Source organism: Marmota marmota, unplaced genomic scaffold (assembly GCF_001458135.2).
Source record: "Marmota marmota marmota unplaced genomic scaffold, marMar, whole genome shotgun sequence".
Taxonomy (NCBI): Eukaryota; Metazoa; Chordata; class Mammalia; order Rodentia; family Sciuridae; genus Marmota; species Marmota marmota.
In genome coordinates, this window is record NW_026000294.1 from 2,045,068 (window position 1) to 2,069,493 (window position 24,426).

The 24,426-nt window shown below is 39.8% G+C and overlaps 2 protein-coding genes across 3 annotated transcripts in view; one reads left to right on the top strand and one right to left on the bottom strand.

Moving 5' to 3' along the window:
- The window catches only part of Tex11 (testis expressed 11), a 252,258-nt gene extending 238,768 nt beyond the window's left edge, over positions 1 to 13,490 (top strand). The window contains exons 27-28 of the mRNA XM_048797231.1: positions 11,998 to 12,162; positions 13,007 to 13,490. Coding sequence (XP_048653188.1) covers positions 11,998 to 12,162; positions 13,007 to 13,078 — 237 coding nt within the window. The 3' untranslated portion in view covers positions 13,079 to 13,490. The remainder of the gene's footprint in view (positions 1 to 11,997; positions 12,163 to 13,006) is intronic.
- Positions 13,491 to 24,055: 10,565 nt separating this feature from the next.
- The window catches only part of Dlg3 (discs large MAGUK scaffold protein 3), a 49,551-nt gene continuing 49,180 nt past the window's right edge, over positions 24,056 to 24,426 (bottom strand). For both annotated transcript variants that reach the window (XM_048797157.1, XM_048797156.1), the window contains exon 14: positions 24,056 to 24,186. In XM_048797157.1, the coding sequence (XP_048653114.1) occupies positions 24,071 to 24,186 (116 nt within the window). In that variant the 3' untranslated portion in view covers positions 24,056 to 24,070. The remainder of the gene's footprint in view (positions 24,187 to 24,426) is intronic.

Sequence of the window (24,426 nt, forward strand, 5' to 3'; positions counted from 1 at the left end):
GTACCAAAAAAAAAAAAAAAATAGTTTAAGGTGGTAAACATTATGTTATGCGTATTTTACCATTTATAAAAGTGATGGGGAAAAAATCTTTGTCAGATACTGTAACATTTCTTTCTTCTCATTTTAGTATTAATTGTTTGTCTTTTTAATTTAATTTGAGATCTTGCCACTTCTTAGTGTAATGAGTAATTTTTATTGAGACATAGACATTTTCTTGTTATGTTATGAGCCCCTGGATCTCATTTAAATCTTCTCTTTCATCTAAATCTTACTTCCTCCAAGCCTCACATCTCCCTGAGGCCGGAATTGAGGCTCATGCAAAGGCATCTTTGATTCAGACTTTGATATTGTGTTTCTTCTAGATTTCTATAGTTAGTTTCCTCATTGCTCTTTTGCTCTTTCTTCATCAGTTTTTCCTTTGCATCCTCATCAAATGTATCTCCCCAAAACACAACTCCATATTTCCCTGATCCTTAACTTCATCCAACCCAAAAAACAAGACAGGGATTTTCCAGAGAGTACTTAATATTCTCTTAATCATCAGCCTTCATCTTCTCCTCTCCCTGTTTCCTCTCAGATTGAAGCAGGATCTTCCCTCAAGAAAACATGTCCCTCACTACCACTCCTTTTTTTCTCAGCAGAAGAGACTCAATTACCTGGACCTTTGCTCTCAGTATCACTGTGTATTTGTTTATATCACACCTGTCTTCCACTTCTCTCTTCACTTAAAATCTGTCTTCTCTCTCTTAATTACCAGTATTGTCATGGACTGGAACATCATGGGCACATTTTCTTTCCTTCCTTGGAAATTTCATCATTATTTTTTTTATCCTAAGTGACTTTGGCATCCACCTTAGCAATTATTCCACCTTGTAGTTTCTTTTTTTTTTTTGGTACCAGGAATTCAACCCAGGGGCACTTAACCATTGAGCCACATCCCCAGCCCTTTATATAATTTTATTTTGAGACAGGATCTTGCTAAATTGCTTAGGGACTTGCTAAACTGCTGAACTTGGCTTTGAAGTTGTGATCCTCCTGTCTCAGCCTCTTGAGCCACTGGGATTACAGGCATGCACCACTACACCTGGCTTCACCTTCATTTTTTACCTCAGAGTTTTTCTACTGACCATACTCTCTCTCTCACTTCCCCCACATATATTACTGGCTCTCATTTGGATCTCAAATAACTCTTCTCACTCTCATACAATCCAATCTGATTACACACTTTTCCTTTCTCTTTCCCCCTTCCCCCACCCCTACTCTTTTTTTTTTTTTAGTTATACTGGTCTTCCTTTTTTTTTTTTTTCAAATCGAGCGACTGAACACCATCAGTTCTTCTGTCCCTGGTCTTGAACAGCACAATAACTAAAGAAGAAAAACACAGAACCATTCAGATCTAGCCCAGTACAGATTCATGTTGTTAAGCTTTCAATGGATTCTCATTGCTCTTCCAAAATACTTGCATTCCTTGCTGGGCTTGGTGTCTTACATCTGTAATCCCAATGGCTTGGGAGGCTGGGACAGGAGGATCCAAGCTCTAAAACCAGCCTCAGCAATTTAGTGAGGTTCTGAGCAACTTGGAGAGATCCTGTCTCAAAATATAATATAAAAGGGCTAGAGATGTGGCTCAGTGGTTATACACCCATGGGTTCAATCCCCAGTACCAAAAAACAAAAAAAGAACTTGCATTCCTGTCAACCTTTTGGAAAACTCAAGTAGCTGATTCAAATCTAATCTATCCTTATAAAAATTTTATACCTTACTCATTCCCCATTAGATGTTCTCGTATCTGCGTGTGTGTGTGTGTGTGTGTGTGTGTGTGTGTGCGTGCGCATGCTGTGTGCGCGCACGCACTGCTGGGGATGAAGCACAGGACCTCACACATCTAGATAAGCGCTCTACTGCTGAGCTACATCCCCAAACCTTTTTATTTTATTTTGAACAGGGTCTGTTCTCAAAGATTGCCTCAAACCTGCAATCCTCCTGCCTCAGCCTCTAGAATAGCTGGGATTACAGGTGTGTGCCCTATACCCAGCATATCTTTTTAATTCAGAAGATCGAGGACATAAAGTATAAGATTCCTCATTAACCATATTTCAATGATAACCTCTGCCCCTGTACCTATCTACTCACCTGTCCTCTTTTCCAAAAACATATTTCCTCAACCTTATTCATCAATTCAGTCCTCTTCTATCTCCTGGACTACTTTCCTGTCTCTTCATCATTTTCAATCTCTATCTTTCAATGATCTTTTCTGCTTTAAAAAAGGCGTTGGTCCCTAATATTATGTATAACTATCATGCATTAATAAAAATATTTAAAAGGCATAGGTCTCAAACAAATGGGAATATATCCACAATCTTGGATAAGAAGCCTCAGTATTATAGAGTCAATTTCCCTAAATTCAGTGCAATAAATTCAATCAAGATAAAATTCTCATTGGGATTTTTTAAAAGATGGACATGATATCTTTATTTGCTTATTTTTATGTGGTGCTGAGGATTGAACCCAGTGCCTCACACATGTGTGGCAAGCACTCTACCACTGAGCTACAGCTACAGCCCTCAATGGGATTTTTTAAAATATTTTTTTTTTAGTTGTAGGTGGACACAATGCCTTTATTTTTATTTTTTATTTATTTTTTAATATTTTTATTTATTTTTTATGTGGTGCTGAGGATCAAACCCAGTGCCTCACCTGTGCTAGGTGGGTACTCTACCACTGAGCCACAACCCCAGCCCTCAGTGAGATTTTTTAAAGTAAACTTAATAAAGTGATTCTAAAATTTTCTGCAAAACAAAAAGATGAGCTATAACAACCAATAAATTTTTGCTTGGCTTGGTGGTATACACCCTATCAAATATTTGTTTATAAAGTGATATATATGTAATATTATTATAAACATCGACAAATAGATTAGTAGGAGAAGATAATGCCCAAGAGAATGTCCACATAACTATGAGAACTTAGTATTCAATAAGGGGTATATATTAAATCACTGAGGTGAGGATGGCCTTTTAAATTTTTTATTATTATTATTTTTTTTTGGTACTGGGGATTGATCCCAGGGGCACTTAACCACTGAGTCACATCCCAGTCCCTTTTTTATTTTTTATTTTGAGACAGAGTCTTGCTAAGTTGCCTAGGGCCCCACTAAATTGCTGAGGCTGGTTTTGAACTTGTGATCCTCCTGCCTCAGTCTCCTGAGCCACTGTGATTACAGGTGTGTGCCACTGCACCTAGCTAGGAAAACATTGTTTTTAATCATGGGATAAAGAGGTTTCACCCCAAAAAAGTAAGAAAAAAGATTCATTTACATAAAGTAATAAATGACTCAAGCTACCACAAAAGGTTTTAAAACAAGCTGTAGATTTGGATAAAATATCCACATTTAAATTAAAAATCACATTAGAGTCAGGCAGGGTGGCACAAACCTGTAATTTCAACTACTCAGGAGTCTGTGGCAGGAGGATCATGAATTCAAAGCCAGCCTGGGCAACTTAGCAAGACCCTGTCTCAAAATGTTTTTTAAAAAAGGGCTAGGAATTTAGAATAGTGATAGATTGCTTGTTGAAAATGTTCAAGGCTCCGGGGTGAATCCCCAGCACCATGAAAAAAAAAGTAAAAGAAAATCACATTACAAAGGCTAAATTCCTAGAAAGTGTAGCCAAGAAAAGCATGAGGGCTCCCTTCCTCCAACCTCCTTCCACTCATAAGGCAGAATACCTACCCAAGGCAAGTCAGATTAAGCATATTTTGACTGCAGTTGCCCTTTCCCCAGCTCACACATAGGGAAAAGTTTCCACATCCAGAGAGGTAAACCTAGAAGATACTACTGCCCTACCTAGCATCCTGTTTTTAAAATAAGGATGCCAGTCAGGAAAAAGGATTTACACCCCACCTCCATGAAGCTCTGGAGCAGCAGCTGAGACATTTCTCCCAAGGGGAAAGCCAATCCATAAGAACAGAAAGCTTCTAACTTCTCCCCCAAAGATCTCACTTTCCTTGCAATAGTGTGGAGAGGTTCAAGCCAAAGGGTGCTCTTGAAACCAATGAATATTTTGGTAGTAAGCAATGAGAGGAAGGCATTGGCTCTATTTGAATAAGAAGCTAGCCCATAGCCCAGCTAGTTTACCAGAGAGAATCATGGAAAGAGCTAAAAAGTGACCTACAGGGGTCAGAACAAACCACAAAATCTTGACTCAAAAACTATAACTATAATGTACTAATTAAAAAAATTAATACGCAAGACCAAAAAAACTACCCCTTGAGAGTGGCCTGAATCTCATTGGATCAGAGTGTGGAACAATTTATGCCCCAGGGGATTATTGAAAACAGTGCAAACCTTGGTGCAATTAGTGGAACCTAACAGCTAGATGTGCTAGCAGCAGCAGCAGAGAGTTTAAGAGACATCATTAAAAGAGATAGTTGTCCCTTGGGGCTGGGGATGTGGCTCAAGCAATAGCATACTTGCCTGGCATGCGTGTGGCCCGGGTTCGATCCTCAGCACCACATACAAACAAAGATGTTGTGTCCACCGAAAAACTGAAAAATCAATATTAAAAAAATTTTCTCTCTCTCTTAAAAAAAAAAAAAAGAGATAGTCCCAGCTACTTGGGAGGCTGAGGCAGGAGAATTACAAATCCAAGACCAGCTTCAGAAACTTAATGAGACTCTTATCTCAAAGTTTTTTATAAAAGGGCTGGGCATGTAGCTCAGTCGTAGAGCTCCTCTGGTTTCTACCCCCAATAATCCCTCCACCACACATAAAAAGAGTATGATCCTGACATGAGGATATGCATATAAATCAATGAGATAGAATAAAGAATGCAGAAACACTCAAATTTATTTTTTAATATTTTCTTTTTAAAAAATATTTTTAGTTGTAGATGGACATTATAACTTTATTTTATTCATTTATTTTTTATGTGGTGCTGAGGATTGAACCCAGTGCCTCACGTATGCTAGGCAAGTGCTCTACCACTGAGCCACAACCCCAGCCCTCAAATTTATTGTCAATTGATTTGTGTGTGTGAGTGTGTGTTACTAGGGATTGAACCTAGGACCTTGTATGTGCTAGGCAACTATGCTAAAACTGAGCTATATCCCTATTTTTTTTATATTTTATTTTGAGATAGGGTCTTAATCAATTGCTCAGGCTAGCCTCAACCAAGAACCTTCTGCCTCAGCCTCATGAGTAACTGGGATTACAGGTGTATGCCACCACACTCAGTGGCAGTTAGTTGATTTTTTAAATATTTTTAGTTGTAGATGGACACAATACCTTTATTTTATTTATTTATTTTTATGTGGTGCTGAGGATTGAACCTAGTGCCTCACATGTACTAGGCAAGCATCTACCACTAAGCCACAACCCTAGCCCCAGTCAGTTCATTTTTTATAAAGTTGTCAAGTCCATCCAATGGGGGGGATAGTGTTTTTTTTATTAAATTTTTTATAGTTATAGATGGACACAATACCTTTATTTTATTTATTTATTCTTATGTAATGCTGATAATCGAACCCAGTGCCTCAGGTGTGCTAGGCAAGCACTCTACTGCTGAGTTACAACCTCAGCCTGGTAATAGTGTTTTTAATAAATAGTGTTCAGACAAGTTGATAGTTACATGGAAAGGAAGGAAATTTGAACCCTGACTTCCCACCATATAGAAGAGTAAACCAAAGGCCTAAATGTAAGAGCTAAAATAATCAAACTCTTAGAAAGAAGCATAGTCTTAAATCTTCTGTGATCGTGGATTAGGCAATTGTTTCTTAGATATGGCACCATGAGTACAAGCAATGAAAAAATAGATCAATTACGTTTCAGCAAAATTAAAACATTTTTTCTATAAAGGACATCATTGAGGAAGTAATAAGGCAGCCCAAAGAATGGGAGTAAATCTTGGAACTCATATGTGTAGTAAGAGATTTTTTTTATTGGAATATATAAAGAACTCTTATGGGCTGGGATGTGGCTCAATGATAGAGTATTTGTCTAAGCATGCAAAAGGCCCTGGGTTCCATGCCCAGTACCACATAAAAGAAACAAAAAGGAATTCTGACAACTCTGAAAGACAACTATTTTTTTTTTTTTTAGTGAGCAAAGCATTTGACTTGACATTTCTCCAAAGAAAGTATCCAAATGGCCAATAAGCATATAAGATATGATTTTTATTTGTATATCTCTGATAAATAATGATATTGAACATGGACTACCCCTTAACACCCAGTAAGATATAAGCTATAATTTAAAAGATAGTAAAAAAGTGTTGACAAGAAATTGGTACCCTCACATAGTGTCTATGTTATTGTAAAATGGTACAGATACTTTGAAAAATAGCCTGATGGTTCCTCAGAAGGTTATACATAACTACCATGTGGCCCCCAAATTCTACTCTAAACCAGGTACAGTGGTGCACACCTATAATCCCAGCTACTCCAGAGGCTGAGGCAGGAGGATCCCAATTTCTACATGAGCCTAGGCAATTCTAGTGGACTCAGTCTCAAAATAAAAGAGTTGTGGGTTGTAGCTCAGAGTTAGAGCACTTGACTAGCATGCATGAGGATCTGGGTTCCATCCCCAGTATCACCAAAACAATAAAAAAGAAAGAAAAAAATTCCACTCTCACTCATATACCCAAGAGAAATGTGAAAACATATGTATAAAGACTCATACAAATATTCATAGCAGATGTATTCATATGGCCAAAAATGTAAACAACTTAAATGTCTATCCATCAATGAATGGATAAACAAAATGTGGTATTTCTATGTAGTGGTATATCCTTTGACTATAAAAGGAATGAAGTTCAGACATACACTATAACATGGTAAACCCCAAACACATTATGCTGGCATAGGGATTTAGCTCAGTAGCAGAGAAATTGCCCAGCATGCATGAGGCCCTGAATCCAATCCTCAGCTGTAAAAAAATGTGTGTGTGTGTATGCTAAGTGAAAGATGCCTGTAAAAGAGACCACGTACTGTCTGACTTGGTTAATCTTAAATTTCCAGAATAGACTGATATATGAGACAAAAATTAGATTAGTGGTTTCCCTGGGCTTGAGGGGGATTGTATTGGGGGGGTGAGGAAGGAGTTAATGGGCACAAAAATTTCCTTTGGGAGTGATGAAAATATTCAGAAATTGATTGTAGTCATGGTGGCAGAACTCCTTGAATATACTGACAATTGAAGTGTATACTTTTAAGTAGGTAAACTATATGGTATGTAAATTTTATCTCAGTAGATATATACAATATTCACTTTGGGGAATCTATGCCTAAAAAGATGGGCATTTGTTCTCTAAAATATCTACAATTCAGTTAGAGATTTGCATGACTGCCAATATGTAAAGTTGTTGAGGACAGAGATAACTGATTTCAAATCTGAGCCTCCAAAAATCATCAGAGCAAATTCACTGGCAGGAATGTGTATTTCACATTGGCAACTCCATGTTGCTTTGAGGTGAGTAACTGAAGAGATGCATTTCTTTATTGAGGATTAACAATTATCTTGAGCAATGCAAGACATGAGGGTAGCTAATGCAAATTGAAATAAAATTCCAGTGGTCCCTAAGCCATTGAATGGCACCATCATTCCTCTCACTTGCCAAAGCCAAACATCCAGAAGTCATCTTCATGCCTCCTTTACTCCCATTTCTAATTTATCACCAAGATCTGTCAATTCTATCTTCTATAAATATTTCTTCATTTCATCTACTTCTTCTCATCTTCCAACATCCACAACTAGTCCAAGTTATCTTGTTTTATCTCGGGTACTACAGGAATCTTTTGTCTGGTCTCATATCTACTCTTGCTTGCTTCTAAGCTTTTATTCATCCAGCAACCAGGGGGATCATTTAAATTTTCAAAATTTAAATTTGTGTGACCTTACTTTATCCTCTTTTTAAAAAAATATTTATTTTTTTTACAGCTGTACACAATAACTTTATTTAATTTATTTTTTAATGTGGTGCTGAAGCTCGAACCCAGGGCCACAGCCAAAGGGGCCCCAGCAAACTTCCAGCTGCCAGCAAACTTCCAGCTGCCGGCTGATGATTGGCTCACAGCGGCCCCAGCAACATCTAGCTGATTGGTTCCTCGGCCCCAGCAACATCTAGCTGATTGGCTCCTCTGCGGTGATGCTCATTGGACTGTTTCCCTGCCCTTTCAGACCACGGAGCTGCTCATTGGGGGACTTTTTTTGGCTCCGCCCACGTGACCCAGCCAATTGGCCTCAAGAGCAGGAGGATTGTGGGAGGTGGGGAGAGGCTTGTGTGGGAGAGAGAGGCTTGTGGAAAGCCGGTGGTGGCAGTTGAGGCTCTGAGGATTTTTCCTGAGAGGCTGTTTTGTTTGGCGTGTGTGGTTCTAAAAATAAAGTTAGTTTCTTTTGACAAGTGGCTCCTGATTGTGCCCAGCCAGACTGCGGCATTTGGTGCTGATAACGCCAAGGTCGCGGGTTCGTTCCCCGTACGGGCCACCATCTGCCGCAGTCCGGCTGCAGCAGAATAATCAGAGGGGGGTGACGAATAACTTGTGTACGTTGATACAGCAGGAGTGGGAGCCGTTTATTGCAGGACAGGAGCAGTATTTATACATTCCACACAGCTTATCTAATTAGCATAAACTAGATACATCAGTCAACCAATCAGGAATCTCTACACCTAATAGCTCGGTTTTGTTACTTCTCAAACCACTCCCTCTGACATTTTGCCAGGCACCATCCAGACTTGTTTACGAACTTTAACATTCCCCTGGCAAAATGCCAGGTGTTATTTTGACTTGTTTACAGACTCTAACACTCTATCACTGAGCCACAACCCCAGCCCTAGAGCCATTTTCAATTGACCTAAATTTTATTTCCTATATCAAATTGGTTACCAAGTTCTACTGATTCTCTTTTTAGAACATTTCTTAACATCTTTTCAATGTCACTGTTTTACTTTGACCCCCATCACTTTATTCTTAGACTCTTACTATCCCCTTTAAACAAATCTTGGGCTGGGGGTAGCTTAGTGTTAGAATGCTTGCTGACATTTGGAAAGCCCTGAGTTAGACCCACAGCACTGCAAAAACAAGCAAGGAAGCAAACACACCCCCCAAGTCTTCCTGTCTGTGTTTTTTCACACTCCAGTCTTTTCTAAACACCACTGGCATCTTGATCTTATTAAAACTACAGTTTCATTATATCACTTTCTTCCCAAAATGTTTCAGTGACTTTCCACTGGCAACAGAATAATTCCAAATCCCATGGCTTATAATGCAAAACCTCTTGCACTCTACCTCACAGGATATTAGTCCTTCTTACCAAGATTTAAAAAGTAACATGGGCTGGGTGTGATGGCACATACCTATAATCCCAGAGGCTTGGGAGGCTGAAGCAGAAGAATCACAAGTTCAAAGCTAGCCCCAGGAACTTAGCAAGACCCTAAGCAACTTAGTGAGACCCTGTCTCTAAATAAAATTAATAAATAAGGCTGGAGATAAGGCACAGTGGCTAAGCACCCCTGGGTTCAATCCCTGGTACCAAAAAAAAGTGCCATGGTTTCTTTACTGTAAAACTTCCTTAAATGTTCAATGAATTAATATGCAATATAGTGTTGCAAGAGGATGATATATAGAACACAGCATTTGCAAAACTTATTTGACTAAGAACCTTGTATTCATAGACCATCTGTTAACATTTCTGATGACACTAATGTTCTGAGGAAGAGCATGTAGGAAATGCTTAAAAAGCCCATCCTACACTTGAGTCTCCTTTCCCATTAATTACTCTACATAAATTGTCTGCTTAGGCCAGACCATATTATGCTTGCTCTCAAATACAAGTCTTTATTCTCTTCTGCCCATTTGAAACAACCTTTTCTTTTTCTGTGAATCTATATTTTTATTTTTTGTTGATATTTAATTTTATATATCATCAAACTCACTATGTCAAAGTATACAATTCAAGCTGGGTACAGTGGTGCATGCCTGTCATCCCAGCAGCTCAGGAGGCGGGGGCAGGAGGATCGCGAGTTCAAAGCAAGCCTCAGCAAAAGTGAGGCACTAAGCAACTCTGTGAAACCCTGTCTCTAAAAAAAATACAAAATAGGGCAGGGGATGTGGCTCAGTGGTCAAGTTCTCCTGAGTTCAATCCCTGGTACACACACACACAAAAAGTATGCAATTCAGTGGATGTTGTTCACAGAATTGTACAACTATCACCATTATCAAATTCCAGAACATTTTTATCACTCCAAAAGGAAACGCTGTACCCATTAGCAGACATTCCCTCATTCTTCCCTCCCCCAGCCCCTGGCTACCACTGATCTACTTTCTGTCTCTGTGGATTTGCTTATTCTGGACATTTCATATGATCTCTGCATATCTCTATCTGGCTCATCTACCCTCAGATCATGTTTGTTTGGTCACTTTTTTTTTTCATTCATTTGGTTAAAATGACAACACTCATACTCTGTATCACTGGACCAGGCTGTGAATACACAAAGTTGAATGACATTTTGCCTTCAGGGAACTCCCCCTGTTAGTGGTGGAGACAGACAAGAAGACAGTGTTAGAAGTACTTTTGTGGTACTAGGAGCAAAGAGATTTGAGCAAGAAATTGTGGAGAGTCAGGAAAAAAAACTCACTTAGGAATTCACATTTAACTGGAAATTTAACCATTTGTTCATTCACTAATTCATTAAGAAAAATTTTGTGTGCTTCCATTATGTGCCAGGCATAGTGTAGGACTCTGGAGATACAAAAACGGAACAAAAATAATCCCCTCTACTCCAAGGAACTCAACAGTCTGGAGGAGATAAATATATATAAGAAGAGACAATGTGTTAAAATATTGTGATGTAATTTGTACTAGAGGAATGGTATAGAGAAAGCTTACTGTGGGAACAGAGAAATAATTCTGCTTGTGAATTTGAAGAATAAGTAGAAGTTTGCCAATTGGGCAAGGACAAAGAGAAAGATTTCAGGTAGAGACTAGGTCACCTCTGACTGAGCTATCCTAGCAGTCATCTCTTAATGAACTAGAGAATAAATAACTTTGTCACTCTGTCTAATACTCAGTTACATGCTATGTTTCAGTACTGGAAATTGAATCCCAATGCTTCACTCTCTACCACTGAGCTATATCCTCAGCAGTTAAGCTATCTTTATATATATATGGATGCCTTGCCTCTCCAAAGGCATTGTGTCCTTTGTGATAAGAGCTTTGTCTTATTCCTCACAGTGCCCTCATTGTCAAAATGTTTCTTATGCATGGTAATTTTTTTTATGGATCCAAATGAATGAATGACAGCTGAGACAACATCCTTGACACTGAAGAAGCTGTTGCCCAAGTGTTCTGTCACATCTCCCCCTCCAGGGGCCTGAGACCTTTTGTGCAGATGAAGGACTTTAACATGAATGCTCTTTTTATGCTCCACCTTGGGACTAATCCTTCTCACTATTGAAAAGTTCTGTGAAGAAGGTAATATAATCCTGTGGTTAGTCATGGTAAAGGTGACTGATAAGGCTAAAGGACCATCATAGAAATGTGCCCTTTGTTCATATCTCAGTAGTAAAAATTAATATCATGTCTATTCCATGAGTAGAAATTGAGAACCTTGGGAAAATTACTTCTTGACAAACTCTAAAACGTGGAGGTAGGAATTGGGGAGACAATTGACAGAGGACAGCATCAAGGGAAGCCCCAAACAGGAAATAGTTTTTTCCTCTGTATCCTAATTCAGGGAGACCAGGAATTTGTCTCTAATGATTTTTCAGTTGAAAGGACCTCATTGCCTTTTCCATTTATGTTTCACTTCATGAAATGTTGCTAGGGAACATTCTACAGCTGATAGACTTCAAGTTGCTCTCCTACTGCCCAGAGCACAGGCTTTCCTTCATGCTAGCAGAACATTCACTGTTTAAAATAATGAGACACAGCATTGATACAGGAAGAGCTACAATGAGTTGTGACAGTAATAACTGTAGAACACCCACTGTTCTTGATTTCAGGAAGGCTACCCAGAAATAGAGATTCTCTGGCTGATGACCAAATCCTGGAATACCGGAATACTTATGTTTAACAGGAGCAAGTATGTGTCTGCTGAAAAGTGGTGTGGCCTGGCATTGCGTTTCCTTCATCACCTTGGCTCCCTCAAGGGAAACTATGAGACTCAGGTGAGGAGGGAAAGGGCTAAGGTAGCATGACTTAGGGGGGAGAGAGTGTTTAGCTGGGCTCTCTCTCCATAAGGACCCAATGACCTTCCTTGGTTAGGCAAGGATATTAATCATTTTTCCTCTCAGTGGTTTCATATAACTTCAGGAGTTAGGGGACTGTACACAATAAACTCTTAGAGCAAAAACCAGGAAAGATGGAGAACAGGAGGAAACTTAGAGATAGCAAATGGAATCTAATTAAGAAGACTGCCAAGAGTGAGCTCTGGAAAGATGTGTCACTGTCAATGCCAGTGCATGTGGGGAAGGACGGGTCTCTGCTCAAAGCAATGGCTGTTCAAATAGGCATTTCCTCCAGGAACTATTTTCAGTTACAGGCAACTGGGCCATTAGCTAAACAGGAGAGGTTCAGTGGAGAAAAATCCTTGTTTCCAAATAAGAGCAAAGAATCCCAGGCACAATGGCATACACCTATGATCCCAGCTAATTAGGAGTCTGAAATGAGAGGATCTCAAGTTTGAGGCCAGCGTGGGAAACTTAGGGAGACCATCTCAATATATATCTATGGCTGGGGATATAGTTCAGTGGTAGAGTGCCCCTGGGTTCAATCCCCAGTACCACAAAAGAAAGAGAAAAGAATCATTTCTGTTTTGAGTACCTTTGCCTGTTCCTAATTAAACAGATCTAATGCATTTGGATCCCTCTACCCACAAATGGATTTGTTTTGCTCCCACAAATGGATCCTTGGATGGCAGAAGATAAGGGTTAGAATTCTGTGCTATCTCAATGGAACTTTCCCAAATTTCCTTTTCTTCTCAAGAAATTTCTTTGCTATTTTCTTTTCTAGATGAATGCTCTGTATAGTGAGCTCATGGAAGTATTAGATAAAAAGAAGGGTTCACTTTTTAATGAAGAGTGAGAATTACCAGAGCAAAGTTTCTGAGCAGGCAAGCTCACAGCACTTGAAGAAGATGTATTGTCCTGAACTGCTGAATATTTCAATTTTTGCCATTTTCTCTTTGAGTTTTTGTTTCTGTTTTCTCATGCCATGTTCTCATGTTGGTGAATGAATTTTCTTAAATAAAAGCATTTTGACATTTACCCAGTGACCAGCTCATTTATAGGGAATGAATGAATTTTCCAAATTCCTAAAGATTATATTGAAATAGCCTGTGTGAGAGCAAGATGCTTTATGTACCTTGTGAGCAATAGGGAATGTTCATCCCAGTCCAACACAACATTTTATGTCCAAAGTGCTTGAATTCCCAATACCTAAAGATGACAGAGAATCATAAACTTCATTGGAAGGATCTTCATGGTAATTTATCTGATTCATGAAATCTCTCTCTGGCATCCTTGAGAATTGGTTGCCCAGTCTCTATTAGAACATAATCTCTGTCAGGGAACTCCTAAGATAATTCATTCTTTCTTTCTTTCTTTCTTTCTTTCTTTCTTTCTTTCTTTCTTTCTTTCTTTCTTTCTTTCTTTCTTTCTTTCTTTCTTTCTTCTTTCTTTCTTTCTTTCTTTTTCTTTCTTTCTTTCTTTCATCTATCTATCTATCTATCTATCTATCTACCTATCATCTATCTGTCATCATCTATATATCATCTTTCTCACTCTCACTGGTAAAAAGCTTTTCCTCATACTGAAGAGCAGTCTGTCTCCCTGTGGCAAGTCTGCCACCTCTGTCCCAGACACCCTTTGGAGAATGGAAGATGCAAGTGAGCTGCTTCCTATCCTCTAGGTTTTTTCTTCTTCAGGGTAAAGCATCTTCAGGCCCCTTAGTTGTTCCTCCATGTGATCTGGTCACCCTAACTTCTAAAAGCCAAGTCCCATGTTCCAGTGAGTATTGACCCATGCAGCCACGTTCTGCCTAGACTAGCATTAGTGTTCTGTGAGATCATGTTGGTTTTTTCTCCCTGTTGATCTGTATTAACATTTTTAACTTTTGATTTTGAAATACTTTCATACTCAAGAAAAGTTATAGGTAAGCACAAAGAACTGCCATACACACTTCACCCAGCCTCCCTGTTGCTTAACATTTAATCACATTGCCTTATTATTCACTGCATCTTTCTGAACCAGCTGAGATTAATTTGCAGACATCCTCCCCTACTACCCTTTAATATTTCAGTGTATATTTCATAAAGGCAGAATACTCTCCTACATAATCACAGTACAACCTTTAAAATTGGGAAAGTAACAATGTTACAATTTTAACATCTAATCCATAGAACCCATTCAAATTTCATTTATTATTATCCTAATAAAGTTCTTCATAAATTCAGGACCATAAGTTGCACTTTGCTTTCATATCTCCTTCATCTCTTTCAAATGACCTTGACTTAAAGAGTACAGGCTAATTACTTTGTACCATGAACCTCGATTTAGGTGGGTCCAGTATATGGTATGTGGTATGCCTCTGGCAAGGCATACCACAAAAGCAATGTGTTCCTGGTGCCTTACACCAGCAGGCACATGGTATTTATTTGCACCTGACTGGTTAAAATTAAGATAGTGGCTGCAAAGTTTCTCTAATGTCAAGTTAATTGATAAATATTTTGCAGTTAGCAATTACAAAGTACTTGGTGGAAGATACTTTGAAACTAAGTAAATATTCTATTCCTCATTAAACTTTCACCCACTAGTTTTGGTACCTGGTGACAATTCTTTTCTGAATCCAGTTTTATTTTGATAGCTGCTAAATGTTGATTGTTCTGTTTCCATCATTTCCCCTTCATTATTAGTTGGCATTGGTTAGGTAAAGCTTTTTCTTCTCCCCCAGTGTTTACTCTTTTGATTAAACCCAGGACCTTGTGCAAGCTAGGCAAGTGATCTACCACTGTACTATACCCCATCCCACTCCCACTTACATATTCACATTTTAAACTACATTTTAGTTTATACTAACAGAATCTTGTTTTATTCAGTGGATTATAATTCACTGTTATCATTATTTTGCTGCTGAAATCTGGCTCCTCTTTGGTATGTTCCCATCATCTTGAACACTATTTTATGGCATAATAAGATACTCTAGGCTTATCTTGTGCTTTCTGTGTCCCAGCCCTGGTGTTAGTTTTGGATATGAACTGTCCCCCAAAGCTCCTGTATTTCTGCAGGAATATTCAGAGGTAAACTGATTGGGCTAGGAGAGCTGTAAACTAATCAATCCATCCTAGTTTGACTGAACTGACCAGGTGGTAACCATAGGCAAGTGAGGCATAGAGGAGGTGGGTCACTGCTGGCATGCCCTGGAAGGGTGCATCTTTCCTGTGGCTCCTTCTTCCTTCCAACTCCCACTACTTCCTTACTGTGATTAGTTATAAAGCTTTCCTCTGCTGGATTCTTCCCCCATGATGTGCTGCTCACTTTGGGCCCAGAGCAATGGAATTGGCTGTCTATGGACTAAAACTATGAGCTCCAAATAAACTTACTCCTCTAAATTATTCTCATCAGGCATTTTAGTCATAGTTATGAAAAAGCTAAAACACCTGGAATCAGTCATTTCTCCAGGGAGCTCTAGTTTATGGAGAATGGTAGTTAATGCCCAAGATCTAGGCCCTAGGTGTATTCATTGTTACTGAGGTGCTGTCATTTATCTCAGTGGACAGGGCTATGAAATAAATGTGTGTATGTATATTTACATATTCACAGTGTATGCATATACATGCTTATCAACAAACACATGCATTTATGTAAAGCTATGAATTCATACTGATATCTTCATTTTTAGTTCAACACCAGAGAGTTTATTCTAGCCTTTCTTCCAACTGGCTCTCATTAAGCTCAAGTATTGATTTGTTTGCTCATTCTCTCTGCGTGATCTGTCTGCAACCACATGGTCCATCTCCTCAGCTCTAACACCACCTTCCTGACAAAGAGGGCTGCTGGTTTGGCCTGAACTCCAGGGACACTGACAATCCCAGATAGCAAGCAAGGTGAGCCCCATCCCAGTCCTGACCCTGATTCTGGCCCTAACCCCTGCCAAAGAGGAGGGAAAGGGACTCCCTGACACTAAAACAGGCATTTCATATCATCATATCACTGGCTCAGTGGACTTACCATTTGCCTTCCCTTGCCTTCACCTTAGTTTCCTCCCATATCCTTGGGAAGTCAGTTCACATGTCAGCTCCTCAGAGAAATCTTCCTTCCCCGACAAGGTCAGTTTCTCTTCTTACAAGCCCTCTTAGCACTATTTGATTCTTCACAGTTTGTGGACATAAATTTGTGAAACAATTGGATTAATGTATATTTCCTTCAATAGTCTAAGTTTCATGACGACAGATCATGTTTTTGTTATCTTCTATATTATCAGTGTCTGGCACACTACCTGGTACTTTGAATAAGTATTTGCTGAAAGAACAAATAAAAGCTTTTAAGTCTTGTTTTTTCACACATATTGCCATTAATTAATGCCATCATTTGTAATTCCATGTTTCTTTAATTACACTTTTCAGAAGCCAGGCATGGTGACATATGGCTATAGTCCCAGTGACTTGAGGCAGGAGGAACACAAGTTGGAGGCCAGCCTGGGCCACTTAGCAAGACCATATCTCAAAAATTTTAAAAAGGGCTGGGGATGTAGCTCAGTGGTAAAGTGCCCCTGAGTTCAGTCCCCAGTACCCCAAACAAAAAAGAACAAAACAAAAAACCCTTTTGCCCACTCAAAAATTATACACTATATTCTCCCAACCTTTTCCCAAGGACATCACGAATGATTTGTCAATGTATTGCTGGGCCTCAGCTACACTGCTACAGCATTTCTCTGCTTTACCCATCTACATTGATATACTAAGCTCATTTGAAAAAAGAAAATGAGCTCATTCTGTATTGTAAGGTAAAAGGTTTTATAAACTCTTTGTGACCACTAGTTTCCTTCTAAGTACTCTTGTGACATATTCTAGAAACTTGCCTGGGATTAAGATGAAACCCTCCTTTATAAAGCTTGGGAGATCCATCTTCTCTTTCAACAAAAAGGGAACATATGTCCTTTTCCAGGCATCTAGCATGTCTTATTCATGTTTTATTCCCCAGAATTCCCTAAAGTTTATAGGCAGTAAGTAGTTCAGCAATCTCTTCTGCAGCTTCCCTCAATATCCTGACATAAAATTTGTCTAGGCCAAGAGACCCAAGATCATTTAAAGCATCTCAGTGCTCTCTTACAATTTTCTTACTAAGATCCTCAGCTGCCTCCTGCCAATATCTACTTGACCCTTTCCAGCCTAATGGACAGTTTGGATGTTAGAAAAAAACAAACCAAAGTGGGAATTAGAGGGTTGGCTTTCTTTGTTGTCTGGTAAGCATTATAAAATTTTGTTTTTCATTTTATACCCTGTGGCACTATTCACATTTTTATGTGAACCTAATATTCTATAACTTTTGAACACCTAATTATAATTTTAAAAAGAATAATATCTGTCCCAGTGCATGGAGTTTGAGGCCTTCTTGATTGATTTCTTAATGAAAATGAAAATGTAAATAGCCTTTTTCTTACACCTAAAATTAATTCCTATTGGGTCAGGCCTTCCTGACATGGTTTTGTAGTTTCAGTTACTATTTCATATGGTCAGACGACACTCTTGTTTTTCCATGTTTTTAATGTGTTAGCACCAAAGACCTCTGTGCATCTGCATCATTTTCTTTAGCTACCTCTCCTTTTACTTTATTAAAATAATTCATCATTATAGGGTCAAATTTTAGTTTTTAAGAGCTTTTCAACCCATTTGTGAGTGCAGCTAAGTAGAAAGTAAAAGAAAACTAACAATTAATGCATACCTACTAAGTTTTAAAGACTGATGCATAGTGCCATCTCATTCACTTGTCAGAACCACCTTGTGAAGTAGGTGATTCCATGCCATTGATCATTCCATGCCCTTCTCTTGCTCCCCTACCTCCCGACATTCCCATAGGAACCTAAAGCTTGGAGAGTTAACTTAACCAAGGTACCACAGCTAATCAATGGCATAGCTGTGCTTAAAGCCAGATCTATGGTATCATGCTCTTTTTTTCTCCTTCCTGCTATCTTTTATTTTCTGAACACTTTCCAAGTCTGCCTTTCTAAATTCTAAAGCAAAATACCTTACTGTAGCTAAACTTATGTGCTCACAAACTGAGACAATATGGTTATTGTTCAAGTTCCACTTCTCCAATCAGTTTTGTTATAGGTCAGTTAGGTAATGAATAACAAACAGTCCCTCCTGTTGATTACTTTCAGAGGGATAATATTGTCAGGAGACAAGTAAAAAATCTCTAGGGGCTGGGGTTGTGGCTCAATGGTAGAGTGCTCGCCTAGCACATGTGAGGCCCTGGGTTCGATCCTCAATACCACATAAAAATAAATAAACAAAACAAAGGAATTGTGTACAACTAAAAAAATTAAAAAGAGAATCTCTAAATGTTCTGCTTTTAGGCAAAGGAATCAACCTTGAACAAAGCTCTTCCTTGCTGCTGTATCTTTCCCTGTGTCAATTTTTAAGATCTGCATCCATTGGGTATACATCATCCATTTCTGCAATTGGATAGGGTGCCATGCACTTCACTATATAACCTCTCTTCCTTTCCCCTTGTTACTTCACCAAAACTCTGTAGGGGGCTCGGTCCTCATTTATGTGGATTTCTGTGCATATAGCACCGTGTCTCTTCCCCTTACAAAGAGCACCTACTTACTAATGTGTTTCTTCTAATGTCAGATTTCATTTGCAAGTTGCATTCCTCCAAGTCTTAGTGGGACCTCTTAGCAAATATGTATTACCTTGAGTTAGCATTTAAAATTTATCTTATACTATTAAGTTGAACCTTATGAAATTACCATTCTTGTAGGTCAGAAAGAGTTGGGTATTGGTAATTTCATATGGTTCATACTAACACATGTGCTGTGTATCAACTAAAATAGCTGAAGCTTTTAGTTCTATTACTGACTCTTTTCCCAAATAACCTCCCCCAGTGCTGTTCTTGCTGTCATATCTGATATAATCCACAGCAATTGATTTTAATATTGTCAGGGCACTTTGCTCCTTTCCCCTCCATTTTCAATTTAAAGTTCTCTTTATCAGATCAGTAAGGCTCTGGGTAAACACATTTTTCCCAGTTATCATAGAGTACTGTGTCCTTAGCCAGGAGCCCAGCAATCAGTATTTTAAACTATGATCCAGTCAAAACAAATTCTATTCTAATATTCCATCCCTAAAGACAGCCATTTCATCTTCCATATATTCATTTCTATTCCAAAGTACCAGTTGTCTTTTGTAAGAAGAAAACATCAACTAGTCTCCCTAGGTCCTTGAATTTTCTGCCCACAACTTCTTAGTCCTTGAAGATGATTTCTAAATCTCCTTTGGTGAGACCACTCACACTTACAGGAAGGACACTTGTTAGAATAAGAGGTGAAGAAAGGTGGAAATTGGCAGCATTTGTTTGAGTTGGTAGTTTTCCCACAGCTCTGTTAAATGACAATAAGAAAGGCTCAGTGGTAGAGCATTTGCCTAGTATGTACAAGGCTCTGAGTTCAATCTTCACTACCACAACAAGAAAGAAAAGGAAAAAATGGCAACAAGAATGTGTACTCAGGGGCTGGAGTTGTAGCTTGGTGGTAGATTGCTTGTCCAGCATGTATGAGGCACTGGGTGCGATTCTCAGCACCACATATAAGAGTATATATTTTTAAAAAATAATATATACTCAGGGTTGGGGATGTAACTCAGTGGTAGAGTGCTTGCCTGGAATGCACAAGGCCCAGGGTTCCATCCCCAGCACCACAAGCACAAAAATATTGTATATGATCAAAGACAATATTCATATTGTCAAGAAGCAATCAATGATTCACTCATTCCTTCATTCATTCATTTATCTGTTCATCCAGCCAATGAATGATTGTAGTTTAGACCCAGATCCTGTCCTCAATGAACTTATGGTCTGATAGGGGAAGAGGTGGGGCCTACATTTATTGTATTAGATACAATTAAAGACAGAAAATTATTTTATGAAAGTGAGGGGAAGGATTCCAAAAGAGGATTCCAAAGAGGGAGATCAGGAAATGCTTTCTGGAGATGGAATAGCTTTGTGGATTTTAAAGATATATAAAAGGAGGAGAAGGGTCTTCCAGGCAAAAACAGCATCATGGTGAAGGCACATAGTCTTTTTATGAAGGACAGTGTATTTGCAGCATAAAGTGCTTAAAGGGAAATAGTGGGAGAAAGGTTAAAAAAGTTGGTTGGATGACCTCCACTGTCTGGTCAAGGAGCTTGGACTGCATGGCATAATCCACAGATGTATTTTTTTCCTCTTTTGAGACAATCTCACTGTTTCCCAGGCTGATGGCAAACTCCTGGGCTTCAGTGACCTTCCTGCTGTAGGCTCCTGAGTACCTGGAATACATGCATGTGCCATCACACCCTGCTTGACCATTGAAGGGATTTTAGCTGAGGAGTGGCAGGATCAGAAATGAACCCTGGGAATATTAAGCTGGGCAACAGTGAGTAAATTGGATGGCTGGAGATGGAACCCAGGCCTTCCACATGCTGGGCAAGTGCTCTACCTCTGAGCTACATACCCAGCCCTCTTCATTATTTATTTTTTTAAAAATTTGTTTTGGAAAAAAAAATTGGCAGTATTGGAGATTGAACCAAAGGGTGCTCAACCACTTAGTTTCATTCCCAACCCTTTATGTTTTTTTTTCATTTGGGGACAGGGATTAAGTTGCTGAGGGAGGGTCTTACTAAATCACTGAAGCTAGTCTCAGACTTGCAATCTTCCTGCCTTACTCCCAAATTACTGGCACTATAGATGTGTGCCACCATGTCCAGCTTGCAAGTCACTTTTGAGATCACAATTTCAGTGGAATGGCAAGGGCTAAAACTAGACTTTAAGAAAATATGAGAGAAGGATAGTGGTTACAGCAGGTGAACTGCTCTTTGAAGAACCACCCAAAGCAGTCCAAAGACAAACCTGATTCTTCACTTACTTAGGGCACTAGGATAGGTCTCACACCTCCTGGTCAGTCTCACCTGGGACTACCCACACCATCCCACCCTTCCACCATCTCAGTGTTCCCTGCAGGGGCTAGGGAGCTACAACTGTTTTTTAGTAGGCCTTCTGGGGGAACTTTTGGCACTTCCATTTTTATATTTCCCCAGCATTATTTCTTGGTCCAACTGAAAGAAGTGATTCTATGCTGAAGTTTTATATTTTTTAAGCTATCCTGGAATCTTATCCCTCTGTCCAACTGGGAAAAGGCAATTTTCCCTTGTTCTTGTCCAGACATCTCCCAGGGGTCCTCTGCTCCATCACAGTAGGCGTTGAGTCTGCTTATGTATATAATGTTTGATTATATAGAAACCAAATGTGCTCATGTGCCATGTTCTTTGGCAGCTGTATTTAAGCCTTTTTATATCAGCTGCATCACTGTTCAATTTTTTTAAAAATACAAATTCACAAAAGTCATGCATTGTGAGGGATTCAGTGTAGTATGTGCCCTTTAGAATTCTGTTTTATCATCCTCGGTACACTGTAGAGCTGGGAGGGACCTTAAACAGCATCTCTCCAACTTCCTCGTGTTTTCAAGTAAGACAGTGAGGCCCAGAAAAGGGAAGATTTACAATCATTTGTCATGCATTAGTTGCTGGAAGGGATGGAATAATAGGCCATGTAGAATCCTAGCTTTCTAGAAGCTTTTTTTTTTTCCAGTTGGAGAAGTATATTTGAGCAAATAGCTACCAAGTGAGAGAGGGAAGAATAAGTTCAGTATAAACTTCTAGGATGGTACAAGAGGAGAGAAGGGGGAGCTCTTTTGGAATGATCAGCAACATCCTCATGGAAGGTGATATTTGAGCTGGAGCTTTAAGGGTCATTAAAGGAGAGATAGGGACTAGAATCACAGACACAGGACATACTCCAAGAAAAAAGGCAAGGAGTGTATAGAGAGTTCTCTACAAGGAGTTTGTAGAGAAATATCAGGAGATAACATTGCAAAAGCAGACTAGGCCAGTGCAGTAAAGGATGTTCCCTTCTCACATCCATGTCCTCTCCCCAGTCTGGTTCTGCTGATCCTACAGGCTTCCACCTGCATGTCACCTCCTCAAAGACTTCCCTGGGTCTTTTCCAAGCACATTCCCCACCACCACCTCTGTCACTGTACCCTGTGCATTTTCTTCGTGGCCTTCACAGTCACATGTAATTCTGTAGTCATTTACTTCCTTTTTGCTCCATCTCTATAGATTATAGGGTCCTTGAGAATGGGACTGCATTTATTCTGTCATTATCTTGTCAGCTCCAAGTACAATGCCCATCAGTAAGTGCTTTACAAGCAACATCTCTTGATGTTCAAGGGTAGGGGCTGTGATAATGAGTGATAATGACTACAAAGGACCATGTTGAAGACACTGTAAATAATCAAGATGTTTTGGTAAGAGACTGGATGTGATGACCTAAAGAAAACAGATCAGAGCTTGAGTGTGGAATGTTGGACAATGGTGCCACTTTGTGGAGCCTATGGTAGGGAAGGGGTAGCTTAGACATACATGAAGTCATCAGGAGAGAAGAGACATGGCATTTTCATTTTTCTAGGGTCTCTGAATGTCAAGCTTAGGCAATGAGGGCTGGCCTTTGAGAGCTTACAGGCACTTGAATGGATGGAATGATGGTCAGTAAAGGGATGCAGGGTAGGTAGACAATTTGGCTCTGGGTGAGAAGACAAAAGTGTGTAAAGGAGGGGGAAGCCTTAGAAGATGAAAAAGAGAGGGGACATAGGATGGAGCAGTATGCCAGAGGAAGTTGCAGAAGTCCAGAAAGCAAACAAATTCAATCACCACAGGCTTGGATCTACTCAAATCACTTCCCTCTAAGGTTGAGCCAAAGAATATTGTAGCTCTTCTCTTTTCCCGAGTACCTACGCTCTGTGGACTCTGCACTGACTGCTGGGGATTTGCAGATGAGCAAAACAGTCTCTGATCTCAGAGAGACTAGGAGACAGAAATAAAGATAAAGGCAGCACCATGTTCTGAGTATTACAAAGTGACAGGCCATCATGGTACTTAAGAGCATAGCTGCTATAGCTAGATTGTCTGTTTGGTTCATAGTTCTGTCACTTTTTAGTCATGTGACCACATTGTGCTTCAGTTTTCCCATCTAGGAAATAGGGATAATAAAAAGCACCTACACCATAGGACCATTTTTGGCAATAGATGGAATAGTATTGCTTAAAGCACTTAGTATAGCACCTGACACACTGCAAGCAGGAAACAGATGTTAGCTGTTAGAGGACAAAGCACACAGGAAGGGAGGGTCAATTACACCTCCAGGGAAGGAGTTGGTTCAGGAAAGGTGGCATAGGTAGAGGGGCTTATTTTTTTGTTTTTGTTTTTAGGGGGTGTGGTACCAGGGATTGAACTCAGGGGCACTCAACCACTGAGCCACATCCCCAGCCCTATTTTGTATTTTATTTAGAGACAGGGTCTCACTGAGTTGCTTAGGGCCTCACTTTTGCCAAGGCTGGCTTTGAACTCGAGATCCTCCTGCCTCAGCCTCCCAAACTACTGGGATTTTACAAGTGTGCATCACCACACCTGGCTAGTTTGAGAATATCTAAGTCCCAGGCAAGTCTGAAACCAGGAACATCTCCCCTTCCAAGGGACTCAGGAGAGATATCTACATTGACACCAGTACTGTGCAAGGTTTTGGTCAAGCAGACACTGAAGGGAGGATCTGAGCCCTCTCTTTTAACAGAGGCTGCACTCACTAAAATAGACATCCCCTTGCCTTTCTCATAAATCTTCCCTCTCCTTGGAAGGCATCCCAGCAATGGGCAAAAGAAGAGCAAGAGGAGCACAATGGATGGTCTCTACCTTTGCCATGACCCAGGGGCTGGATAGGCAATGAGTTGAGCCTTCCTTCTCCCTCAACCCCCTCCCTTCTGCTGCTATGGTAGCCCACACCATGAGCAGGAGACTAGCATAAAGGCAAGAGTCTTGGAAAGGGACTTACTTTCTTGCCTTGTCACTGGCTCATATGACAAAATAGCATCTTCTTGTCCTTCTGCAACAAAAAAGGGAGACAGGTTAGCACTTCATGATCTGCTTCCCTGTATATGACATTCACTGCACCTTCAACCCAGCCACAAAACTATCTTCTCCAGTGGTCCTTCTCCATACCACCTGCCCCATGATCCTCTCTGCTTTCAGTGGGTGAGAAGGTGTGGGAAGCCTTGCTGGCCCAGAGCAGTGTCCGCAGTTCTCTTATTCAGTGAAATACTTCTGAGCAGAGGGCTAAGACCCA